A 17,930-nucleotide genomic window follows, 5' to 3' on the forward strand; every position below is an offset into this window, starting at 1 on the left:
GGTCCCTGTGGCACGCTATTGGACTCCTGTGGGGTCCAGGGCTGAGAGTCTATGAGCTGGGGGGTCTGGGGGGTGGATACGGGTGCCAGTGTAGTGGGCAGTGCCCCTCTTTCTCGGGCCGGGTCACGTGCAGTCCAGCGCCCCTGAGAAGCGTGGCGTCGCAGTGGAAGTCAGAGAGTCTGAGGCCGGAAATGATGTACGTCTCGAGCTGTCTCTCTCTGGCTTCCGGCTCCGGCCCCCTCGGCTTCTCTCCGTCCTGTGCTGTCTCTGCCACCAGGACACCGGAAGTGTCCGCTCCCGAAGACCCTCCCCCATGAGTGTCAGTTGCTACGTCGGATCTTCGAGCCTGTGCTGGAGAGGGAAGGTGAGCTCGGCTCGCCCTGCACTAAGCGTCCCCCCCGCCCACATCCCCGGCACAACAGGTTCCGCCTCATCTCATGCCCGGGCATAACCCCCACTTTCCCCTGCACACGCCACATGCAGAGGTAGTCACTGAAAGGCAAAGCAGCGCTCCCATCAGCAGGCCATGCTTCCCCGGGCCTGGGTGACTTCTAGGAATTCTGGGACTTGTAGTGCTCGCTGTAATGGGACCTGCAGGGCTGCAGAGACGAGCAGCCGCAGTCAGCATCCTTTCCTTCCTGGCTGGAAGGTGGCCTGTGCGAAGGGACCACTCAATAGGTGCCTCAGTATCTGATCAGCATTTCCATGGCTTCCTAGTTTTCATTGATCAACAGCGAGAACACATGTCTGTGGTTGGGCTTAGGATGCTACTACAAAGTCTCACATGGAGTCTGGTTGTTCACCTCCAAAGTTGTAAGTTAGATGGTCGGAATGTCAGTGGTTCTATATTTTTTGGGGGGAAGAACACTTTAGCCACATACAGGGCTCGGTATTTCTACGAATGCTGGATAATGAATGCCCCATCCTTACAGGAGCTAAGCACTCGGTGCCAGGTGGTGCCTGTCCCCCCCGTGACTCTCTGGGAAAGCTGCTCCATCGGTATCCCCTACCTAGCACGTGGTGCAGCTGCTGTACCTCATCTTAGAGGATCCAGGGGCGAGATCTCCAGCCTACCATTGATGCATCCGTGCCTTACGCCAGGGGGGGTGGGAACCTAGTGCAGGAAGGGAAAGGACAGTGTGTCCCAGAAACCCTGCCCACGGCATCTGCCATGATGTTCTCCACCACCCCTATAGGAGTGGCAAATGCTTCTCTGCCCAAAACCCTAGGACGCGCGATTTTATGCCGCAATGACTGTGCAGCTTACTTTTTCTCCTTCTCAACTCTTTCCTTAGCATGCCTGGGTCTCACTCCCTGAACCCCCCTGAGCCTCCCGCTCAGGGCAAATCACATTGACAGCCGCTGCGGTGGGGCTGCAGGCCGCGCTGTCACGCCTTCATGTTTCCACCAGCCTGGGCAGAAAGCTGATGACCAAACGGGGGTGCCCCTCCATCGTGTCAGGCTAACAGGGGTAAGCAGAGAAGAGACCAGTCCCCCTGTGCGCTCACTATATCGAGTCCCCAAATGAGCCTCTCATGTCACCTGTTGCAGGTGCGATGATACCTTTGCCCTCCAATCAGGGTATTATACAGGGGAGGGGCTTCTTCCCCTTCCTGTCCACAAGCCCCTTGTGTCCTTCATTTCTCCTTCCGGGTCATCATACTTGGGACCCCTGCTTCCTGCTCCTTCTCCCAAGTAGAAGAAGGCGGGGCCAGGGGGTGGGGCTTGATCCCTATGCAATGTTAAGCCGTGGTGCCCTTACCCCCTTATTTCAGGGGGCCACACCATAGGCATTCATTCCAAGGGGCGTCACCTGGTGCCCCCCTCCCCCTTTCCAATGTCCTATATAAGGTCTAGTAAGTAATGGCGAGCTGGTCCTCCACATTCTTTTATAGATATTGGCCTAATTGGTGTTCTGTTTACATATCACATCGTTTATAGTTGCCATGGACTCTTGGTTTACATCACATATGTTACAATGTTATATCATTTGATCAGAATATAAGCAGAGGTTTTCTACCTATTGTATCTGTGTACACTCCCCAACTTTCCTCTTCCCTCCTATAAAAATCAATGTTTCTAAATCTATTTCTCCTGCATTGATAACCAATTAAGTTGTTGTCAGTTCAAGAAGATAGCAAATAGTGGAATAAGAAAAAATTATAAGCGAATATTCACAGTTTTTATATAATGTTTGAAGATACCTACTCTCTCCCCTACCCTTGTGTTGTATTCACACTGTTTTAAGATGTGGTAACATTCTTCATTTTCCCTTCTGCAGAGTTTTGAGACTGCGGCATCTAATCGTCTAAATGGGGAGACAAGAAGTGCAGCGCTCCTCTGAGCGTGCAAGAGCAACACCGGCAGCCAGTCCTGCCCCTAGCTTCTCTACTAGAAGAGCAACTGCTGGGCTTCTCGTCCAGCAGAAAGTCTCTGAAAGGCCGGGGGCAGTAAGACAAGAGGCTGGGCATCGACCAGTGTCGCATACCATTGCCGAGGGCTCATGCCAAAGGATCCAAGAGGCTGGGCCCCATTCAGCGCATATTCAGAACTCTCACATAGCTGCCGCACTGCAACAGATGCAAGTAAAAATGGATCGCTTGCAGAATACTATGGAGGACATGCCTCATAAAGTTGCAGAGATTATGAAGCAAATCTGGATGACCAAGGGTCAAGATTACATGAAAAAACGCATAATGTCTGTGCAGACGGCCAATCAGGACACAAGCGGAGCGTGTAATCTGCAAGGATTTCGTACAAGACCTCTTTCAGGCAAGGCAGCAGAGCCCAGCCTGCTTCGTCGACAACTGTTTACAGAAGGACAAGTCAGGGAGAGCCAATGCACACAATCAGTGATTACTGATGGGCAGGGACAACAGAACCAGTGCATACAATCAGTGTTTATCGATTGGGAAAACCAACAACAGAGCCATGCTATTCAAACAACATGTATTGATGGACAGGGCCCAGAAGGGAGTCTGTGCACTCAGCCACTGTTTCCTGATGGTCAAGACCCAGATCAAAGCCTCAAGCTTGAACCATTTACCCCTGAAACAAAGGAGCAAGAGGGGAACCAAGCCCCAGAACAAGTGCTTTGTTATGGGCCGGGATCAGGGCAAAGCTACGAGTTGAACCCAGAGTGTTCGTATGGGGAGGGACTTACAGAGCCTTCAATAGCCCAAGGATCAGATACTCTTCCTGCAAACAAAGCTGCCGTGATATGCTCTTTGGCACGAAGCTGTGCCAACCCAGAGAGGACTGTGTGCGAAGCCACCCCAGGTATGTTTGTTGCCATAGATTCCTCTGGCGATTGCCACTGGGCCTGTAATTGAGATGTGTTAAGCTGTAAGATTATCAGACACAATGGGCCTCATTACACGGTAGGCGGTAAACCATAGCGCTATTAGCGCCATGGTTCATGCCGGTAATTTACCGGTACCGCCTTGGAGGAAAGGGGAATTACCAACCTATTCCAAGGTTGGCGGGGCAGTAATTCCCCCTTCCCCCATTGCCCTTCCCCATTCCCATTTTTGTCCCATAGGGCATAATGGGAATGGGGAAGGCGCTAATTACGGCACCGCAAATTGCGGTACCGTAATCAGCTCCACTGGTCCCTTTGCGGGTTGGTTTTTAACGCCTGCAAAAAGCAGGCGTTAAATTCCCCACCCCGCAAAGGGACCTCGTAGTAAGGCGGTAAGGATTTACCGGTACCGGTAAAATACCGGTACCGGTAAACCCTTACCGCCTACCGTGTAATGAGGCCCAATGTCTCTTGTTCACAACATTTCTGGTCAGAGCAGTAGGATCTGATGCATACTTGGAAGAACGTAGTCAAACTAACCTGTAGAGAACGCGGGAATCAGAAGTTTATGCAGGGTCTGTGGGGCAAAACTAGTTAAAAAAAATGTCCTGGGTACAGGGGAGTTGGGGGTCTTAAGGCCAGGCAGCATCTGCAGTGTTGGATTGGGCAGCGTTTAAGACAGACAAGAAGGTGATCTAAGCAACCCTGACGTGGGCGTGAAGTGGTTATTCTGGACCTCAGTCCGACAGTTCTATCTCTTCATTTTTAGGCAACCGTCATTTAGGTTACCCACTCCTCTGATTGCGTCTTCTATTGCATCGCATTTGGTGAAACTGATGTTTTGCCACACTTTTTGCAGCATTATTTTGAGGGGTAGCGGTACATTAAATATTTCAGGGTTAGTAGGAGGGTGGGTGAGGGTGTGGAAGGGATGGGATGTGTGTGTGTGTTATAAACACCACAACACAGTTGGCAAAAAACCCAGCATGATCAGGTGTCCCTGGGTCATTTTGTATTTATTTAAAGAACAGGGGTGTTGGTTTGAATTAGAAATGACTTACAATAACACAGTTACAGATGGCGGAAGCATTTCCACAAAGGGTGCCTATACAATAGTGTGTGGAAATGGCTAGTGAAAAGTTTGTGGCCTGGAGCGAAGGCATGATGACCACCATCCTAAATTAAGGGCCTTTTTGATGCCCATGTTGTTTGTTCCAATGCTTCCATGGCCACTGGTTGTACTTCAGTCAGCCCTATCACTTTTGGTTATAAAAATAAAGTGGAATATCGCTTTAAGTTGGTCCCGAGTCACCTTGATCCCTAGGCTGCTACAGTGTCCACGACTGTTTCAGGAAGGAATAGCGCATTATGTTGGTCCCGAGTCACATGTTGATCCCTAGGCTGCTACAGTGTCCACTTCTGTTTCAGGAAGGAATATCGGATTAAGTTGGTCCCGAGTCACATGTTGATTCCTAGGCTGCTACAGTGTCCACTTCTGTTTCAGGAAGGAATAGCACATTATGTTGGTCCCGAGTCACATGTTGATCCCTAGGCTGCTACAGTGTCCACTTCTGTTTCAGGAAGGAATATTGCATTAAGTTGGTCCCGAGTCACATGTTGATCCCTAGGCTGCTACAGTGTCCACTTCTGTTTCAGGAAGGAATATCGCATTAAGTTGGTCCCGAGTCACATGTTGATCCATAGGCTGCTACAGTGTCCACTCTGTTTCAGGAAGGAATATCGCAGTAAGTTGGACCCGGGTCACATGTTGATCCCTAGGCTGCTACAGTGTCCACTTCTGTTTCAGGAAGGAATATTGCATTAAGTTGGTCCCGAGTCACATGTTGATCCCTAGGCTGCTACAGTGTCCACTTCTGTTTCAGGAAGGAATATCGCATTAAGTTGGTCCTGAGTCACCTTGATCCCTAGGCTGCTACAGTGTCCACTTCTGTTTCAGGAAGGAATATCGCATTAAGTTGGTCCTGAGTCACCTTGATCCCTAGGCTGCTACAGTGTCCACTTCTGTTTCAGGAAGGAATATTGCATTAAGTTGGTCCTGAGTCACCTTGATCCCTAGGCTGCTACAGTGTCCACTTCTGTTTCAGGAAGGAATATCGCATTAAGTTGGTCCTGAGTCACCTTGATCCCTAGGCTGCTACAGTGTCCACTTCTGTTTCAGGAAGGAATATCGCATTAAGTTGGTCCTGAGTCACCTTGATCCCTAGGCTGCTACAGTGTCCACTTCTGTTTCAGGAAGGAATATCGCATTAAGTTGGTCCTGAGTCACCTTGATCCCTAGGCTGCTACAGTGTCCACTTCTGTTTCAGGAAGGAATATCGCATTATGTTGGTCCCGAGTCACATGTTGATCCCTAGGCTGCTACAGTGTCCACTTCTGTTTCAGGAAGGAATATCGCATTATGTTGGTCCCGAGTCACATGTTGATCCCTAGGCTGCTACAGTGTCCACTTCTGTTTCAGGAAGGAATATCGCATTAAGTTGGTCCTGAGTCACCTTGATCCCTAGGCTGCTACAGTGTCCACTTCTGTTTCAGGAAGGAATATCGCATTAAGTTGGTCCTGAGTCACCTTGATCCCTAGGCTGCTACAGTGTCCACTTCTGTTTCAGGAAGGAATATCGCATTAAGTTGGTCCTGAGTCACCTTGATCCCTAGGCTGCTACAGTGTCCACTTCTGTTTCAGGAAGGAATATCGCATTAAGTTGGTCCTGAGTCACCTTGATCCCTAGGCTGCTACAGTGTCCACTTCTGTTTCAGGAAGGAATATTGCATTAAGTTGGTCCTGAGTCACCTTGATCCCTAGGCTGCTACAGTGTCCACTTCTGTTTCAGGAAGGAATATCGCATTAAGTTGGTCCTGAGTCACCTTGATCCCTAGGCTGCTACAGTGTCCACTTCTGTTTCAGGAAGGAATATCGCATTAAGTTGGTCCTGAGTCACCTTGATCCCTAGGCTGGTACAGTGTCCACTTCTGTTTCAGGAAGGAATATCGCATTAAGTTGGTCCTGAGTCACCTTGATCCCTAGGCTGCTACAGTGTCCACTTCTGTTTCAGGAAGGAATATTGCATTAAGTTGGTCCTGAGTCACCTTGATCCCTAGGCTGCTACAGTGTCCACTTCTGTTTCAGGAAGGAATATCGCATTAAGTTGGTCCTGAGTCACCTTGATCCCTAGGCTGCTACAGTGTCCACTTCTGTTTCAGGAAGGAATATCGCATTAAGTTGGTCCTGAGTCACCTTGATCCCTAGGCTGCTACAGTGTCCACTTCTGTTTCAGGAAGGAATATCGCATTAAATTGGTCCTGAGTCACCTTGATCCCTAGGCTGCTACAGTGTCCACTTCTGTTTCAGGAAGGAATATTGCATTATGTTGGTCCCGAGTCACATGTTGATCCCTAGGCTGCTACAGTGTCCACTTCTGTTTCAGGAAGGAATATCGCATTAAGTTGGTCCTGAGTCACCTTGATCCCTAGGCTGCTACAGTGTCTACGTCTGTTTCAGGAAGGATGTCTGCAACTCCTTCCGGAAGTTGGGAAGCATGCACATATTTATTTTCTCGACTCTCACGCTGTCAATAAAACTAAATGAGAGTAATGCACTTGATCTTCAAGCTGAGGTCGTTTCCAGAGCAATAAATGTTCAACATTTTGGTTGTTATACCAAATCCTGTCCTCGATTCAGATGCATGTCTGATTTTACTCTCTGCCGAATTCTTACTCCAAGCCCCAATAGTAGAATTGTCATAAACTCTTTACATTTGCCACGAAGATCCTTCTTGATTATTGCTCTTGCTCTTGGGTTTGGCTGATTAAATAAAACTCTTGACTTTTAGTCTTAATGTATCCCCAAAGAATGCACCAAAATCCAGTCTGTGACGGAAAACTATCCACGCCAATTCTGACTTCTCATCAGTCACTAACTGGAGCATTGTTGACCTCTGGTTGTGAACTCCACATGCTTCCGTTAACCCTCCTTGATCTGGGACTCAGGGGTCAACAAGCTGATGCCCTTTCTGCTGGCTTCTCAAATTCCCTGATTATTGTAGTGGACATCCCCAAGGCATGGAGGTACCTCCCGTAGCATAGATGCAAGCCTTTATGGAGCACTGGCGTCACTCCCGCAATCATGAGCCTGCATCTGCACAGTCATCCAGGTGGCGCTGGGGCAGACAAACCATCCAACCTGTCCGGGATATCAGGCTTTAGACCAGGGAAACCGATACATATTTCACACTCTGAGTCAAGGACCAAGTGCCTTGGTTTAAGAGGCAGTGGGACTCTCCTACTTCTCTTCTTGTACTGTATTAGTGGGTAAGGTATTCTTTTCTTCTCTGTCTGATGTTGGGGTGGGCAAGAATAAAAATAATGATAATATCCTATTTTTATATAGTACATGTCGAGTTCCTCTCGCTTTTCAACCCTAATTCGGTTGTTACCTGATTCACTTGTACTGAATCGCTGATGGGGATCGGGTGGTTCAGGCCTCCACAGAGCTGTAGATCAGGACCGAGATGTACCTACGGAAATGTATGCAGAATGATTTGGGAAAGTGTCCCGAACAATGAAAGTGATCTTCACTAATGACATGCATTTGTTTTTACCCCTTTTCTGTTGTTTTCAGGGTCTGCGTTTGAGAGGCCCTTGTTCATTAAAAGGATCAAAGGAGAGACAGCTATTAAATATTTCCAGGACTTGGGGGATAAAACTTGGGGGAGCGAGAAGGCATTGCTATCAGTGACAGACCCACGAGACTTGGAGTTGAAGCCATGTACCAGTGACTTGGAGGAGGACGTGATTAAAGAGGAAGAATGGACACGCAAGCACGTTGGGCCTGTGTCCTTCGAGGAGGGGGTACAGTGTGATAGAAGCCTCAAGAATTTCGGGGAGAAGCCCTGTCTAATATCACAAATGGTGAAAACTCTCCGATACCATAACAATTCATCCGAGAGAGAATCTGGCAGAGCTTGCCAGCGCTTGGAGGAGGATGGAAAGACTAGACAAGTTGAAGAGTCATCTGGTGAGGTTGTTTCTGATGGAAGTGAAAGGGTCAAGGAAAAGGAGCCATTGGTTCGGGAACACCAGGAAAAAGCAGCAGAGGAGATTAAAGAAAAGGGGCCACCTAGTGACGACGACAAAGACAGCAATGAAGATGCCTGGTCTGATGGGGAGACGTGCACGGCAGAAAAGAGAACAGAAATATCCTTTGCAGGTAATATTTGTAATAAATGTTGGCAGTGCTGTAATATTAATCAACTGTAATATTTACCTTGCATTTCCTTGCTGCGGAGGCCTTCCTGGGGGTCATTACGAGTCGGGCGGTAAGGGATACCGTGCACCGGTAAGGAGACTGGTGCCGGTAATCCCTTACCACCCGATTCCGAGGTCCCTAGAAGGGAACCGTAAGGAACGTGTGGTCTGACCACACGTCCCTGACGGGTCCCGATAAGGGACCAGGGCGCTAATAACGGGCTTGCCATTCGCGAGTCCGTTAGTAGCGCCCTCCCCATTCCCATTGAGCCCTATGGGAGCTCAAATGGTAATGGGGAATGGCATGTTCAAAGGGGATTTACCGGTCCCGCCAGGGTTGGACTACACCAGTAAGTCACCATTGAACGAGACCGGACACGGTATGTCATGCCTGCGCCATGGTCGCATCCATTTGCGCTCAATATGGACTATTTGTTTATCATTTATTTACAACAGACTCTTGGATCAATCTATATTTACTTTGGGGACTTTATTTCCCATTTGCAAGACTTTGGTGCTTTATTATTTTTTCCAACAAACTACGCATACCACAATGCACTTGGCTATAAGCATCGATTCCTGGCTGTTCCTATTGGTTATCAAAGGAACTACACCCCCCAGAAGCCCTAGGGATTGGCTCTGCTTCCACCAACTCAGGAACAGAGAGGGAGGTGGCCGATTGTCTGCAGGTGTGCTTAGCCAGGTGCAACCAATTAGCCTGCCTCTGTGCTGGGCTAGGCAGTATAAAAGGCTGCTGCCTGCAGTCGCTCAGCCTCTTGCATTGAGAGACCTTCCTCCACCTTTCGTGTCTTTCTACGGATCTTTGTATGCTGTTTACCATCACTCCTGCTTGGACCCTGCCTTGCAGCTTGCTACACCCTGCTGCCTACAGCCCTAGCCTTCTGGGCTCCCTGCCTCAGTCCAGCTCCTCTGGGCTTCCTGCTTTGCAGCCTGTTACTCTTCGCTGCCTACAGCCATAGCCTTCCAGGCTCTCTTCCTCACAGCCCTGCTCCTCCGGGCTCTCCACATTGCAGCCGATCACGCTCTGCTGCCTTCCAGCCTCCGCCCTTGCCCTGCCGGGCTCTCCACATTGCAGCCGATCACGCTCTGCTGCCTTCCAGCCTCCGCCCTTGCCCTACCGGGCTTTCTACATTGCAGCTGATCACGCTCTGCTGCCTTCCAGCCTCTGCCCTTGCCCTCCGGGCTCTCCATATTGCAGCCGATCACGCTCTGCTGCCTTCCAGCTTCCGCCCTTGCCCTACCGGGCTTTCTACATTGCAGCTGATCACGCTCTGCTGCTTTCCAGTCTCAGCCCTTGTCCTCTGGGCTCCCTGCTCTGCAGCCTGCCTCACTCCGGCTGCCTACAGACCTTGTCCTCTGGGCTTCCTACTTTGCAGCTGATCACGCTCCGCTGCTTACTACCTACCTTTGTCCGCTGGGTTCTCGGCCTAGCAGCCCTCTACAGTCCTCTGCAACCTTCTACGGTCAGCGGCTCTACCCCTCAGGGCTCACTCCTAGCTGCCCGGTCCTTCTGGGTTCCTTGCCGTTGCAGCCTGCTTTACTCTGCTGCCCTAAGCCCTTTCCCTCTGGGCTCTCTACCTTACAGCCCTGCTCCTGTGGGCTTGCTCATTGCTTTCCTGCTCCTCTGAGCTCTCAACCTTGTTCCTTACTGTCCTCTGCTATCCTATCCTGTTACACGACTTTCCCTTCATTTCCTTCTGCTAGTTTGCTATCAACCTCCTTTTCCTGGATTTGTCTGTAAGTATCTTCTCTTGTCCTGTTTGTAGACCCTTTTGTACAGAGCTTGTCTGTTGGTTCCCATCAGTCAACCTCTGCCCCTTCCCCTGTCTCGTTTCTACATTACAGACACCCATAGCTGCTGTTCCAAGTCGTGAGCAAACAGCGTGGGCCTCTGTTATAGCAAACTGTGCAGAAGGCTTGAGTATTTCCTAAGGTTCGTGGAATACTCTTTTCCTATATCTGCATACACCCCAAGAGAAAATTCATTCTGTACCTTTCCTTGCTACTCCTGCCTACTCTTCGTTCTCTTTCCTTTCTGCTGTGTGTGTGCTTCTCTGTCCACTTTATTTAGGCACAACCACCCAAACCCTTTTTGGGTGTCCTGTGCCACTCTTAATAGAGTGCCATCCCTGACATGGTATGGGAGGCAGCCATGGTGCTAATTGCACCATGGCTACCACCCATCTCGTAATGATGCCCCCTGTAAGGTTTCTTTTGTCTGCTTCAATGCTTGAAGCCTCCCGTGAGGCACTTGCTCAGTTAGATTAATCTAAGTTCACTCACGCCCAGTCCTACAGATAAGGGGTATGTCAGCCACTTTTACTCCCTAAAGATAGACAAATACTCCCAAAAAAGAAAAGTAGGATACAGAAAATACCCCCAACAATATAGGAAGGATGTGCACCTGGTGCCCGTCCACATGCTTTCTCCCACACAGCTCCATGTATACGCTTGGACCAGTAGTACAAGTAGCACGACGGAAGAAACTACTACTATTACTGCCTAATCTGAAGAGGTAAAAATGCATCTTATAATGTGCATGAATGACTAGGTGCAAATAAATATTGATTCTCAGCATTTGATCTTTCATAGATTCACATGCTGTTTGTAAATTCCCCTTTGTCAGGCTGAGACCCCTGCTAACATTAAAGCAGTTTACTTTTACATTTTTAAATTGTTGTCCCTTTAGTGCACTATTTGTCATTTTGAATCATACTGCCACACAACCAATTGACAGATATCCCTTAGCCCCATCTCCCCAGGGGCCATCTTCAGATTTTTTACAACACATTCCTACTGTTTCTTTGACTCTTCACGACACCAGAAACGTCCTCCACCTGCGGTGGTGGTGTTCCAGCTTCTCGATGCCTTTGGAGGTATCTTCGGCTCCTTTTCGTTGAGGCCTTGGAATTGTGTATGTGAAGCTATGGCTGACACCAGGAAGAAGAGCCTTTTCGAGGTCTCTGCACATGTCACATGAACGTTTATATAGAGGATCTTCACGACGACTGGCTCTACTGTCTTTATCCTGATTACAAGACTGGCAACTGTTCCATCTGCCAGTCGTTCTCCAAAAAAATGTGTCAAGATTTGTCACCGGAGGTTGGCGACTTGGTTAGACGATTGTGGAGCCTCAGATACATCTGTAGCCATGCTTCTCTCAGTTAGAGCAGACCTCCTCGTCCAAGAGTTCATGCCCCCACAGTTACTCTTCCCATGGGAAAAGAGCTAAAAAGGGATATACAAGCCATCCTCAAGCTGCCACCTCGTTAGCGACAGTGTCAACATCAGTATCAACGATTCCATCTATGATGACATCATCAGCTAAGTCTTCTTCAATGAAGTGCCTGTCTACGTCTTCTACTCAGCACTCCTCTTCAGCAAAGAAGCACTCATCGACATCTCCTCTGGCCCGTCAACAATAGCTTTGTCTACGACCCCATTGACAATGCGTAAGCAGGACAAGTCTTCTTCCACGGCCCTGTCTACCGTCCTGTCAACTCGGTCCGCTGTGCACCATATTCCATCGACATCTGTGACCACTGCGACCACCTTGCACACAACAAAGATGCGTTCTTCTTTGTCAATGTCTCAGAGAGGGGTTTCCCATCTGGCGATTCAGATTGTGCACTTCAGGTCATGCCAAGACCTACGCTTACTGATCCACTTTTTACACAGGCACCATATGTCCCTCCTGGGCTTTCTGTGGTCCCTACTAAGGACATGAGGTGGATTTTGAATGGCAGCAAGGGTGTTTTCTGACGACACATACGAAAATGCAGATGTACCAAAGACTACTCCAGCTGATGCTTTGGCGACTATGGGTCCCTGTGAGCTATTCCGGCTCCCACTGGACCATCGCCAGGGGAGGCTTTGGCTGAACCAGAGCCTCATGACCTTTCCATGGGCATCCTATTGTGAAAAGCCAGAGGGTGTTTCACTGCCTAGACCCCGGGGATCCCTTACTCAGATGGCCATGGCACGGCCGTTGCCTTTGGAGTATAAGTGTGGGAGGATCACCTGGGTGAGGGGTCCTCAGAGAGTGGAGAAGGAGCGCCTGATGGCGAGACATGGTATTCCCCTCACTTGGTGTCCCCCTTCCCGACTTGATATGGCTGGTGGCAGTGGTAACTATCATTTTTACACAGATTCCCGTGTTAGTGTTCTGGCTGTGGTGACAGACGTGAACATAAAACCCGCTACACCATATCATTTTTATTTTGGGTCCTAGCGTGGTTTTTCGCCATTTCATGTTGTAAAGGTCTTTCTTGTTGTTTGCTTTTCGCGCCAATCCAGGTTTGGTGTACTTGTTCTCTGTGAAGAAGCCCTCCTTTGGCGTATGGGTGTCTAGGTGGGCTGAATGTAAGGGAGGGTTTAGTAACCCCCTCCACAGGGTCTCCTTGGAGACCCAAGTCGCACTTTGTGTCCATTGGCTGAGGTGGTTGTCCGGGCTGGACAACCCCATGCTTTGTGATTGACATCCATGGTAAGGTCTATTTTCTAATTGCTATAAACCTAAAGTTATTCTGTCATGTGACTGTCCCGACTGGATGATTCCGCCAACTCCCGTTCCTCCCCACTCTCCTCAACTGATTCTTAATCCTCCGGTTGCAGTTGCCTGTGAGAGAGAGAGTCCTTCTCCTTTTTGTGTAGAACGTATCTGTCTCGAGAGGAAGCCACAGTGAGCGCTAAAGTATAGCAAACCTGGGGCCCCCTTCCCGCGATCAGACAGTAGCGAAGGGAAAAAGCCTGTTCAGGCAGAAAAAACCCTCCGATGAATGAAGCAGCTTGAGAAGGTCCGGAGCAAGCAGCTGTAGTGGCGTTCTTGAGGTAGTTTGCTGATGGGAGCAGGCGAAGCCAGATATCCAAAGTAGAGAAGGAACCAGAGAGAGGGAGAGCCACCGGAAAGAGAACCAGCGGAGAAAACTACTCTGGAGCAACAGAAACCGAAGCGGCTGGAAGACGGCGCAGCCGAAGGTAAGGCAGAGAGGGCGGGTGCGGAGGAGTCGCGCACCGCAGGGGAAAACAAGCCGGAAGGGTTAAGAGAAGGCGGGAAGGAGAGGCAAGGCAGAGGTAGGGAAAGAGAGAGAAGGATAGGTGGTCCGAGAAAGGCAGACCGAAGAAACAAGGAGGTGACCGTGGCGGTCGAGGCTGGAAAAACTAGTGAAGGGGGTTGCAACGCGGCGATCGCTGGGAGAGGAGGAAAGAAATACTACCCAGCGGCGCCATGTTGGAAAACCACTAGACCGTAGAGCGCGCTGAGGAGAATTCACGTAGCGGAACCTCCGCTCGCCCTTCCAGCGCGTAGCCGCCAACGCGGATACAAACGCCAAACAGGACGGCGGATGACAGTATGCCCCCTCCTAGAGCGCAGGGGAAGCGGGCATGAAACCGAGCCAACAATCGAGGGGCATGAATGTTGGAAGCTGGTTCCCACGAGTCCTCCGACCTAGGGTAACCCTTCCAAGACACCAAATATTCCAACCTACCCCGGTAGTGGCGGGAATCACGCAAAGAGGAGACCTCATATTCCATAGAGGAATCCACCTGAGGAAAAGGCTGGTCGGGGACAGCTCTCTGGTGGACGTCCGGAATGAAAGGTTTGAGAAGAGAGGCATGAAAGACAGGATTAATGCGGCTGAGGTAAGAAGGTAGTTTAAGCTGAAAGGTAACAGGATTTATTTTGGAAAGAATGGGAAAAGGACCCAAAAAGCGAGGAGAAAGTTTAGAATGGTGCACTCATCGCGGCAAGAATCTGGTGGACAGCCAAACCTTGTCCCCTTCCTTCCATTCAGGGCGAGGCCTACGATGTTTGTCCGCTTGTTGTATTGGCGACTCTTCTCCAAGCACCTTCTGGCAGTGACGTGTGCATCAGAAATAGACTGCAGAACCTCTTGAGCCGTCGGGGAATTGGTGGGCGACGGAATGTAGGGAAGAAGAGATCTTGGATGTACCCCATAGGTGCAAAAGAAAGGAGAGAGTCCAATGGCTGTATGAGATGAGTTATTATAGGTAAACTCCGCCGTAGGAAGGAAAGAAACCCAATTGTCCTGAAGACGATTGCTGTAGCATCTAAGGTACTGTTCTAAGGTGGCGTTAAGGCGCTCAGTTTGACCGTTGGTCTGTGGGTGGAAACCAGAAGACGGGGCACGTTCCATACCAAGGCGAGAACAAAGAGCCTTCCAAAACTTCGAAATGAATTGGCTGCCACGATCAGAGATGATCTTGTCAGGAAGACCATGAAGACGGAAAATATCCTGGGCGAAAACCTCAGCCATCTCGGTCGCGGTAGGCAGACCAGGCAGTGGGGAAAAATGAGCCAGTTTGGTCATGGTGTCAACTGTGACCATAATACATGTGCAGGAGTTAGAAACAAGAAGTTCCACGATGAAATCAGTAGAAATCAATCCCCAAGGGCGAGAGGGTACCTCAGGTTGGGTGAGAAGACCCAACGGTGTGCCAGTTATGGACTTAGTCATGGCACAAACAGGGCAACTGAGTATGTATTCCTCAACATCCTTCTTAAGTTCTGGCCAAACAAAAGAACGAGACATAGATTGAGTGGTATTAAGCTTTCCTCAATGGCCTGCAGTGAGTGAATCATGACACCAGTTTATGATCTTGAGACGTAATGGACCGGAAGGTATGTATAACCGATGGTTGAGGTATAGCAAACCCTCCTTTTTGGTGTAGGGTGTCTCTCCTCTGGGTTGCGGAACAGTACCCTCCGAAACCACACCAGCTCGAACCGCTTCCAGAAAGGTATTGACAACATTCAGGATCCTATTCCTGTGGAACATCGGCTCTGGGGTATGTCTTTTCTCCTCACATTTGGGATTCTTCCGAGAGAGAGCATCCGCAAGCGTATTGTTGGTACCAGGCAAGTAAGTAATTTGCAGATCATACTGGGCAAAGAAATATGCCCAATGAGCCTGCCTGGAGTTGACACACTCCATATTCTGCAGAACCTTGAGATTCTTAAGGTCAGTTCTGATGAAAACGGTCTGCCTAGCTCCCATCAGTAGATGTCGCCAAGTCTCACATGCTTGTTTAATGGCCAGCAATTCTTTTTCCAGCACGGAGTAGTTGAGTTGGCTGGAAGTTAATGTCTTGGAGAGGTAACAAATGGGGTGCTCCCATCCCTCGAACACTTGTAGCAGAACAGCTCCAATGGCCATAGCCGAGGCGTCAGTCTCGACGATGAACTGTCTGCTCTGGTCAGGATGGTGCAAAATGGGAGCAGTACAAAAGAGGTTCTTGAGATTGTGAAAACTCTGTTCTGCTTCGGAAGTCCAGCGAAAGGGATTGTTGACTTTCTTGAGTAAACGAGTTATAGGGAGAACTGCTTCAGAGAAGTTTGGGATGAATGTGCGGTAGAAATGAGAGAGTCCAAGAAACCTTTGGACCTCTTTGATCGATGTCGGAGAAGGCCAGTCCAGAATAGCTGCCACCTTGCTGGGAACCATGGAGATACCTCTTTCAAAAAGGTGATACCCTAGATTGGGCACTGAAGTAGCAGCAAAAACACACTTCTCTGGTTTGACAAGGAGTTGGTTGTTTTTAAGCCTTTCCAGAACTTGTTGGACGTGGGTCTTGTGATCCTCTAGATTACCGGAATAGATCAGGATGTCGTCCAGGTAGATTATCATGGAGACAGACAATAAGTCTGAAAACATCCGGTCCATAAACCGTTGAAAAACAGCAGGAGCATTCACCAAACCAAAGGGCATGACTCGATACTCAAATAAGCCGAACGGAGTGCGAAAGGCGGTCTTCCATTCATCTCCTTCGGCGATGCGTAACAAATGATATGCGTTTCTGAGGTCTAATTTGGTGAACCAACGTGCACCTTGAACAGCTTCGATGATCTCATGTATTAATGGCATGGGATACCGATCCCGGATGGTAACCTTGTTGAGGCCTCGGTAATAGAAAGAAGGGCGCAAGTCAGTAGAGTCCCTCTTCTTGACAAAGAATAAAGAAGCTCCGGCAGGAGACTTGGAAGGTTGAATGAGCCCATTCTGAACATTGGCATCAAGATAATCTCTTAGAACCTTTCTTTCTGCTTGAGTTAAAGAAAACATCCTGCAGAAAGGAACCAGAGCATTAGGTTCTAGGTCTATGGTACAATCTTCTGGCCTATGGGGAGGTAAGGTCGCTGGCTTTCTTTCGACGAACACTTCCAAGTAAGGGGAACAGTACAGAGGTAGAGCATGAACCCCAGCCAGCTGTTTGGTAGACCCTGTAACAATCTGAGGAAGACCGTCGTTAGAAAAACAGTTAAGGTTGCAGTAGGAGGAACAAAAATGTAGCTGATTGTCCACCCAATTGACATGAGGGTTATGCTTTCTGAGCCATGTGATGCCAAGAATAACCGGAAAATGAGCAGCTCGTATAATGTCAAACCGGATTGTCTCGGAATGTTGAAATATGGTGACCGATAGGTCCTCGGTGGTGTGAGTAATGGGTCCTGAAGAGAGAGGAGAACCGTCAACCCCTTCAACCTTTTGATCTTCTTTGGGAGGCAGTGTGCGGAGACCCATCTGTTTGGTCCAGATGATGTCGACAAAATTTCCGGCGGCCCCACAGTCCAGAAGTGCGAGGCACTCAACTGCCCTGCCGTTGACATCAATAAGAACAGGTAGAACCATAAGCCTGGAATCCTCGGGGATGTAAGGAGCCGAAATTGAGAGAGAAACATAGGGACTGGTGGATGAATCGGAAGTCCCTCGAAACCAGGTCCCTACTGGCGCCGAGGGAAACCGTTTCCCTGCCGTTTCTGAGGAAGTTCGGTACATACTTTGAGGAGATGTTGATCCAACCCACAATAGGCACACAGACCCTTCTCCTTCCTTCTTCTTCTTTCAGCAGTGGATAGAGGTTCTCTAGTAGATCCAATCTGCATGGGTTCGTCTGAAGTACGGGAAGGAGAGGAGGAGACGGTGGAGGATGAGGTGGGATCGGCAAAATGAACAGTAGTTCGTTGTTTCCGACGCTCTGATCGTCGCTTCTGCAGTCTATATTCAATTTGTAAGGCTGCGGAGAGCAAATCCGGAAAAGAAGACGGTCTAGATGCTCTGGCGAGTTCGTCCTTAATTTCCTCCTTGAGACCTCGCCGGAATATGGCAAATTGTGCCTGTTCAGACCACCCAGCACCCGAAGCCAATCTCTTGAACTCTGAAATGTACGATAGGACATCCGATGACCCTTGTCGGATATCCAACAGGTCCTCACAGGCGGTGTAAGTCAACTCGGGCCTCTCAAAGGTTTGTTTCAACAGGTTCTGAAAACCAGCAAAATCGTGTAAGATGGGGTTAGCCCCGGTAACCAGCGGAGTAACCCATGC

At 49.3% G+C, this 17,930-nt stretch overlaps 1 protein-coding gene across 4 annotated transcripts in view; it reads left to right on the forward strand.

The window, feature by feature from the left end:
* Positions 1–282: 282 nt before the first annotated feature.
* LOC138565198 (uncharacterized) overlaps positions 283–17,930 on the forward strand; it is a 201,452-nt gene continuing 183,804 nt past the window's right edge. For 2 of the 4 annotated variants that reach the window (XM_069642965.1, XM_069642962.1), the window contains exons 1-3: positions 283–364; positions 2,282–3,279; positions 7,938–8,525. In XM_069642965.1, coding sequence (XP_069499066.1) covers positions 2,313–3,279; positions 7,938–8,525 — 1,555 coding nt within the window. In that variant the 5' untranslated portion in view covers positions 283–364; positions 2,282–2,312. Of the gene's footprint in view, positions 814–2,281; positions 3,280–7,937; positions 8,526–17,930 lie in introns of all 4 variants that reach the window. The other 2 variants (XM_069642963.1, XM_069642964.1) reach the window with 2 other exon arrangements.

The sequence above is a fragment of the Ambystoma mexicanum genome, chromosome 1p (genome assembly GCF_040938575.1).
Source record: "Ambystoma mexicanum isolate Mex_15411 chromosome 1p, UKY_AmexF1_1, whole genome shotgun sequence".
Taxonomy (NCBI): Eukaryota; Metazoa; Chordata; class Amphibia; order Caudata; family Ambystomatidae; genus Ambystoma; species Ambystoma mexicanum.